This window comes from Protobothrops mucrosquamatus, unplaced genomic scaffold (assembly GCF_001527695.2).
Source record: "Protobothrops mucrosquamatus isolate PMUCROS unplaced genomic scaffold, P.Mucros_1.0 scaffold1757, whole genome shotgun sequence".
In the NCBI taxonomy this organism is placed as follows: domain Eukaryota; kingdom Metazoa; phylum Chordata; class Lepidosauria; order Squamata; family Viperidae; genus Protobothrops; species Protobothrops mucrosquamatus.
Window position 1 is genome coordinate 168,887 of NW_015387897.1, and position 8,448 is coordinate 177,334.

At 48.2% G+C, this 8,448-nt stretch overlaps 1 protein-coding gene across 1 annotated transcript; it reads right to left on the reverse strand.

Moving 5' to 3' along the window:
- Window positions 1-4,350: 4,350 nt before the first annotated feature.
- Window positions 4,351-7,773, reverse strand: LOC107293874 (zinc finger BED domain-containing protein 1-like). The gene is made up of 2 exons (XM_015823065.1): window positions 7,626-7,773; window positions 4,351-6,401 (listed from the first exon to the last, which is right to left on the reverse strand). Exons 1-2 carry the CDS (start codon window positions 7,771-7,773, stop codon window positions 4,351-4,353), a joined length of 2,199 nt encoding a protein of 732 aa, XP_015678551.1.
- Between the last annotated feature and the right edge of the window lie 675 nt (window positions 7,774-8,448).

An 8,448-nucleotide genomic window follows, 5' to 3' on the forward strand; every position in this document is an offset into this window, starting at 1 on the left:
AGACCAATCAGTGAGAATTGCCATTGTATTTCGTATCTTTTTTCTGTGACTGATATTGTACAACTGCGTTTTGATTCACTCTGTAGTACCGAAGTGATCTGTGTTCTTGTTTATTTTGTATGTGTTGGTTATTAAATTGGGTTTTGCAACCAGAACGGCCAGAGCTTTCTGGATTTATTCTTTGGTTCGCTCTGATCCAAACGATAGCGCTGAAATCCAAAGAGAACGGGGACTTCGTTGTTGTGTTTTGATAAGAACCCGTCAGCCCTTCCAGGTAGACCAGATCAGGAGACAGCCTTCCATAGGAATGCAGAAAAGTATTGAAGAAGTGTCAGGTGTAAACAACCGGAGTCACACGTGAACAGCCGAAGTCCCTAACTTTATTGCCTACCACCTACGTTACAAGAATCTTCCCAGACTGCTTGGCATCCCCTGGGAACAACCAGGTAAGGCTTTATGGATTTGGGGAGGAGGTCAAGCCTATGACACTTGTGGCTATGCAAGGACTCCAAGCTAGGCCCTTGTTTGACTCCTCCTTCCAATCTGGCTGGCAGTTTCCCAACAGGCAGTAACAAAATTTTGCACATCTTCCCAAGTTTTACCTTCCCTCCTTTTTTACCTTCCATCGAATCAGAGAGGAGTCAGCCGGGGCCTTCTCATCTCCCTTCCCTTTAAGAAGCGGTTCTGTCTGTTTACCGAATGGTTTCTGAGGCTTCACTTCGAGGCTATTTCCCTGGCTCTTTAACGCATCAAAAGGTATTATTACAGGTGGCCCTTGACTTACAACATTCGTTTAATGACCGTTCAAAGAGAGAAGGAGAAGGGCGGGGTATAAATCTAATAAAATCTAATCTAAAAAAAGTTAACTGGACCGACGACCAGTTTTCACACTTCAGGACTGTTGCAGCATCCTCGTCCTCACAGTCACACGATCAAAAATTTTGGCACTTGGCAACAGGCAGGTAGCTACGCCAGTTGCGCTGTCCCTGTCATGTGATCACCATTTGTGACCTTCCCAGCTCGTTTCTGACAAGCAAGGTCAATGGAGGAAGCTGGATTCGCTTAACGACCATGCAATTCGCTTAACAGCTCCAGTGACAGCTGTGGCAAAAAAAAGGTTGTAAAATGGGGCAAAACTCACTTAACTTTGCTTAGCAATGAGCAATTTGGTCTTAATTGTGATCGTAAGTCGAGGACTCTCTGTATATGGATAAAAAGCAACCAGCCACGCAGCCTTTGCCTTCTATCTTCTTTTTCCCTTCTGATGCAGCTAACTAACTTCGTGCTGGAGACCATTCGCTGATTGCTATCTTGTGTACATATTCAAAATAATTTTACATAAACCTCAGCAGTGCCCAGTAACAACAGTAGACAGATGAACTGGGTTATTTTCTTTTATTTTATCCCCTGAATCTATTCATCTCCCCAACAGACTCAGTGCTAACCTTGTTAACCTTGTTTCAGTTTATTGCACCACAATATTGCATAAGTGACAAGCTCATATAGGAAGGGGGGAAACAACCTATGGAATCTAAATTAGTTGGGTTGCCAATCCTGGTTTACCCCTCAGTGCCAGATACAGTGGTATCTCGGTATTCATTGTTAATTGGTTCCGGGGGAGGGGGGGTGCAATGATTACCAAAAACGAAGAGTACCAAGCCAAATTTTTCCCAAAAGGAATAAGGCAGCCAACATCGACAAGTTCTAGCTTGTGCATCGAGTACCAAACAAACGATGAGTACCGGGACAAAGTTTTTGCACCAAAATGCGTTGAATACCAAATTCGATGAGTTTCAGAGCAGTTGAGTACCGAGGTACCTCTGTACAACCAATTTGCCCATTCCTGACTTCATCCGTCGATGTTGGAAACGAGGATTACAAACACATCTTCAGTCAATGGATGAGTACATTGGATACTAAGGCCATTTAAAAGTTGACTCTTTATTCAGACTCCAATACGTTATTGCTGTCTACCTCCCTTTCTGTATGAGTCTTGTCGTAGTTTGAGTTGCAAGCCTGAGAGCAGAACCTGACTCTTAAAAATGGCCTGCCGTTGTGTTTACATCATCTCCAAAGCCATAAAGCTCATTTAAAACACGTTGGCTCACCGCCCTCAGGAAACTCCTTACGTTATAGCCAGTTTTTATGTTCACATTTGCCTTCACTGTGGACACAACCTCAAGGCATCTTGGAGATCCTGAAACTAGAATTCATCATCTACCCCAGGGGTGTCAAACTCAATTTCATTGAGGGCCACATCAGCATTGCGGTTGCCCTTGGGGGGGGTGGCCAAGGTGGGTGTGGCCTACTGGGTTGGCATGGATGGAGTGGGTGTGGCTTACTGGGTGGGCATGGCCAGCTCTACAGTACACCGTTCGTGTCAAGGGTGCCTGTGGGGGCCTGGGCAGGAGTGGGACAGATCTGAGGGTCTCTGGCAGAAGGGGATGGGACCGGGGCAAGCACCAAGGCACGGTCCATTTCTTCATTCCTCACAAAGGGTGACACCTCCCCAGCAGGCACCCAGGGGACGGGGCCGACACGGCAGGGGCTGGTTCCTCACTGTTTCCAGACGGCCTTGTGGAGCTAAGACTGAATGCGTTTCAGCATAGATGGCCACCACAAAATTGTGCATTGGCTCCCGCCGGCGTGGGCCAGGGCCAAGGCAGTGGGGGCCGTTCCCTCACTGTTTCCAGGATGGCTTTGCGGGCCACATGAAACCACTTTGTAGGCTGCATCCGGCCCCCGGGCCTTGTGTTTGACAAGTCTGATCTACCCTCATTGCAGATGACCCAAGTACACTTTCCACACTTTTAAGATAGCCGTGTGACGTGGGCCTAATTGATAACGGAAGAACTCTGTAAATGAGCTGGGTATGACCGGGAGATAAACAGAATGGCAGATATTTGCCAAATGGGCTTTCCTAGATTTGCATCCCGTTCTGGAAGCCAGTTACTTGCTAAATAGGATTAAAATAGAATAAATAAGCATTACGAGTTTTATCTCTATGAAACTTTTCCAAGCCAGAGGCCATTATTATGGACTTGTAATATAGCCAGCAGGTGTCCCATTGATGAAAATGAAACCTACGTCTCTCCAGGGCAGTCTTATCGAAACGAAACAACGCTTTTGAAAAGCAGGCATACATTTGGGGTGTTTGATAAACTAGGGTTATTTTTTCAAGACACCAAACCGTAGCTGGTTGACACACATCTTCACTGACATCGGCTTCCATGGGTTTGCTTTCCTCGTGTGCTCATACAATCTTACTTCTTAACTCAGTTAGGAGTGGGCTTGAGCTGTTCCCATCCTACATGCCTTCTAGTTAATGTTTGGAATGCCATCAAAACTAGCATCCTTGCATAAATTATAGAATGGTTCTATACGGTCCTCACACTTAGTGACTGTCACAGCGTCTTCCACGGTCATGTGATCAAAATTCAGGCGATTGGCAATGTATTTATGACATTGCAGTGTCCTGGGGGGGGGGGAATCACATAATTGCTATTTGCAATATTTTATTTTTGTACCTTTATTAGAAGTTCCTTGCTCTATATCAGGGGTAGGCAACCTTGGCTCTTTTATGACTGGTGGACTTCAACTTCCAGAATTCCTGAGCCAGCATGGCTCAGCATGGAAACCTCTCCCTTTCCCCTCAGCACGGCTGTCTCAGGAATTCTGGGAGTTGAAGTCCACGAGTCATAAAAGAGCCAAGGTTGCCTACCCCTGGTCTATATGGTAGTAATTTAAGGAAGACATCTGAAATTATTTCAACTTGTCCTTATTAACCCTCTTTCCAAAATAGTGGAGGCATGAATCTAGTTCTCCAATTAAATTTCATGGCTTCCCAGACCCACCTGCCTTCCAAGAATACACCTGAATCTCTTTAGAAGAGGAACAGGGATGTCCTTGCTCTACCACCTGTTTTAAGTACAGGGTAGTCCTCGAGTTGCAACAGTTCATTTAGTAACCGTTCAAAGTTACAACGGCGCTGAAAAAAACGACTTATGACCGTCTTTCCACACGTACGGCCGTTGCAGCCTCCCCACATGATTCGCTTAACAACTGTGGCAAGAAAAGTCGTCGTAAAATGGGGTAGAACTCACTTAACAAATGTGTCAGCCACAGAAATTTTGGAATCAATTATGGTCCTATGTCAAGGACTACCTGTATGTCTCATCTTTTTTTTTTTTTTAAAGCTAGTCTTATTTACAGGACAATCTGCACGACAGGGAGAAACCCACGTAAAGCTTAGGCGGTAGGCAAACTGGTTTTTAAGTTAAAGGACGAGCTCAAACCTTGCTGCCAGTGTGACTGATTTCTTATGCCCTTCCCATGCCTGTTTTTTTTTTTTCAATACTGGCTGTGCGCAGACTTACTCAGATTCTCGTTCCCGTTGCGCATCGATTCTAAAAAGTCAAAATTCTGGTGCAAGAAAAGAATTTGGTCCAGGTTTTCGGGAGCCAGTACACCTCTCCGGTGCTCCAGCGCACTTTCGCTAGCGGCAAAGGCCTGATCCGGTGGGACAACTGTGGCCGGTATAGCCAAATATTGCCGGGCTAACCGGGCCACCGAGGGGAAGCGGTGTTCGTTGCTCTTCCACCAATCCAAGGGGTTAGTGCTACGCTTGCAAAGGGGTTCCACGATGTAGTTCTCCAGCTGCTGATGGATCTCGGGCATGCTCTCTGTCGGGTCTTTCCCCAGAAGGATATCATACATACTTTGAGATTGTCCACTCGAACCTCTTTCCTTGTGAGCAGCAAGCTGGCCGGTTGCTTCACTGACCTCTGCTTTGTAATCAGAATTGGGCACCCAGAACTGGGTGGTCAGCGGCGTCTGAGGATTGAAGAACTGGGACAACATGGCCTTGATTTTTTTGTGCAGCTCGCTCCGCAGGCTCGGGCTGAGGAACCTCATTTCCTTGAATCGAGGGTCTAGAAACGATGCGATGACCGCCGGGCTCTCCAGCAACTTGGCTTCATCCGAGATACCCCAACGCTGGGTGAGCTCTCCTCTGATATTGTGGACCACTGTCTTGATGATGCCGCTGGCTCCTTCCGCCTGTTGCCCGATGGCGGTGATGATGCCATGGATGCAAGGCATCAGGGAGGCAATGGAGAAGTTTTGCTCTTCTCGCAAGAACGACGTGGCGATCTTAAGCGTCCTCATCACGGGCACCAGGTCCTGCAAGAGCTTCCACTGGTGATCGGCCAAATTCTGGACCACCGAAGGCCCCTTGGGATGTTCCTCCAGCACAGACATGATGGCCCACTTGAGATCCAGCAGGCATTCGCACATCTCGATGGTCGTTATCCACCGAGCCCCAGTGTCCATGACCAGTTTCAGCTTGGTCTTGTTGATAGCTTCCAGTTTGCTGTTGAGGGAGCAAGTAGCTTTGGCATCTTGCTGGAAATAACAGACGACGCTTCGAGCGGCCGCCAACGCTTCCTGCACCTGCTCTACCTCAAGGCCCACCTTGACGCAGAGGTGGAGCAGATGAGCTGCGCAGCACAGGCTGGTCCAACCATAGATGCATTTCAGGTGGGACGAATTGGCCTCCAAATCCTGCAGGCTGTCGTGCATCATGCAGAAGACTGATTTGTTGGACAGCCCGAAGTCCGCGAGGACTGCATACAGCCTGTCTCCCAGGTTGCGCTCTGCTTTGTTCTCGTGGACCTGCTGGCTCTCCAGGATGCATCTCGCCCGCCGCCATTCTCCGTCGATAAAATTAGTCACCATCGTCAGGTACCTCTGGTTGGGGTGAGACAGCCAGAATTCGGCACAGATGACGATCGACTGAGCTGTCTGCAGGTAGTGTTCCAGATGTTGCTTGACCACATTGTATCGATGCCACAACATGCTAGAGAGCTGCACCGGGGAGGGCAGAACAAAGCTAGGTTCTAAGTAGCCAATGAGAAGGCCAAAACCTTTGTCTTTCACCACGGAGAGCGGATGCAGGTCCCGAAAGATCATTTCTAGCACCAGTTCCAGGATCACATCCGTCCTGGGTTCCGTGCAGGCCACGGTATGATACGGATTGTTGCTCTCCGGGGTCAGCTGGCGAGCTCTTTTTATGGCGTTCTCCTGAGCTGCGTAGTCCGGGTCGGGCGCCTGGTCGTCCTTCAGCTGCGAGAGCAAGGTGTCACGGATGCTGTGCTTCCGCACCAGATGTTCGCGCATGGTGGTGGTGCTGTTGTGGAAGGACAGCTGCTTCTTGCAGACGTTGCATTCCACGTAGGCGTCGCCCAGCTTGGTGTAATAGTTCCAGACTTTGGACTTGCGCCGGTCGACGTAGAGAGACGTGCTGGTCCCGTCGTGGCCGCTGCCTTTCTCGCGCCGCCTCCTGGTACAGGGGCCCAGATTGGCTGGCACTGCACAAGTATTGAAAACCATGGAAATTTCCTCTGTCGAAATGGAACAGGAGAGGAGACAGTAACCGCAAGCGTTGTGGTTAATGGCAGCACAGTTGAATGGGCCACATATCAAAGGACGGGGAAGGGGGAGCTAGGAGGGGGCGCCATTCATCCAAGGCTGACATCGCCTTCAGGAAAGTGTTATTATAAGGCTACTTGGACTTCGTGACAACTCATTTATTTTAGGGGCATACCTAGTTTTTATGATATAATCACTCTGTCCCTTACAAATTAGCAGGATGTTGGTTTAGTGGTTAAGGTGCTGGCCTAGAAATCAATAGACAGTGAGTCCCGCCTTAGGCATGAAAGCCGGCTGGGTGACTTGAGGCCAATCACCAGGGGATGGTGAGTTCTAGTCCCGCCTTAGGCATGAAAGCCAGCTGGGTGACTTTGGCCAATCACCAGGGGACGGTGAGTTCTAGTCCCGACTTAGGCATGAAAGCCGGCTGGGTGACTTTGGGCCAATCACCAGGAGACCGGGAGTTCTAGTCCCGCCTTAGGCATGAAAGCCGGCTGGGTGACTTTGGGCCAATCACCAGGGGACGGTGAGTTCTAGTCCCGCCTTAGGCATGAAAGCCGGCTGGCTGACTTTGGGCCAATCACCAGGAGAGGGTGAGTTCTAGTCCCGCCTTAGGCATGAAAGCCGGCTGGGTGACTTTGGGCCAATCACCAGGGGACGGTGAGTTCTAGTCCCGCCTTAGGCATGAAAGCCNTGACTTTGGGCCAATCACCAGGAGACTGTGAGTTCTAGTCCCGCCTTAGGCATGAAAGCCGGCTGGGTGACTTTGGGCCAATCACCAGGGGACAGTGAGTTCTAGTCCCGCCTTAGGCATGAAAGCCGGCTGGGTGACTTTGGGCCAATCACCAGGAGACGGTGAGTTCTAGTCCTGCCTTGGGCCTGAAAGCCAGCTGGGTGACTTTGGTCCAGTCCCTCTCTCTCAGCCCAACCCACCTCACAGAGTAATTGTGGGGAAAGCAGAAGGAGGAAGGACGTATGCTTGCCACCTTGACTTACTTATAAAGTAGTAAAGGCAGGAGAAACACCTAATAAACAAATAAGACAAATAAATAAATCTGCTTAAAGCGAGCCACCCATGAGTTGCTTTCTGCTGGCTAGGGAATTCTGGGAGTTGAAGTCCACCTGCCTTAAAGTTGCTAAGGTTGGAAAACACTGTTCTAGGTGCAGAGACCTCTGGAGGAGAGAGATTCCCGTACCTTGCACTGTCTGAGGATAGGATGGCATGACTAGAGGGAGACTTTGAACGTCCAAGATCTCCTTGGGTGGAGGGCCCCCCTCGCTGTCCTCTAGTTTGACGCATTTCTGTAAGAAGTCACTGATCCTTTTGGAGCCCACATCTTCCATTTTGGTCTTAAAGTGAGGATCGAGAGGGGAAAAAAAAATAGCACAGTAGCATTAGAAACAACAAGCGGGCTGATCTTCATACTTTCCCACCGAGTGGCTTCTGCTTCACCAAGAGCTACTATGGGGCCAAATAACTCCACATAATCCACCTTGCAGGAGAATGAAATGAAAAAAAATATGAAGGATTTACACGATTGGGACCTTAAGCCATAGAAGTAAATTCCGAACAAAGTGCCCGAATTTTCTGAGCCAGACTATTAATATGACGAAATTATTTAGAAATCCCTTTATCCTAGTACTCCAGATTTCTTTTGTCTTTTTTTTTTAAAATATATTTAGCACGATTGGCTTATAACGAATAGGCACTGTATGTTTAATATGGTTAATTAATTACACAATTTATTCAGTTGCTCGTTTCTTGTGATCTCAGACCCATACGCTATTTATTCAATTAAAGTTTGCAGCCCCATATTGCTAGAGCAGCCTAGCTGATGTTTTTTTTTTTTTTTTTTAAGATAAAAAAAGATTCCAACCCCCATAATTCTCAAAAGGCCACGCTGGTTGGAGTGAATGAGAGTTGTAATCCAACACAGCTGGAATGCACCAGGTTAGAAAAAGCGATGATGCTGTATCGGTTGCACACTAGACGGTGTTATTCTCCCTCAAAAAATTCCG

What these genes read in the sequence shown, in the direction of transcription:
- LOC107293874 (XM_015823065.1), bottom strand. Translation starts at nt 7,773, where the DNA reads ATGGAAGATGTGGGCTCCAAAAGGATCAGTGACTTCTTACAGAAATGC. An exon ending in CTATCCTCAGACAGTGCAAG is followed by an intron (nt 6,402 to 7,625) that starts GTACGGGAATCT and finishes CCATTTCGACAG; the next exon opens with AGGAAATTTCCATGGTTTTC.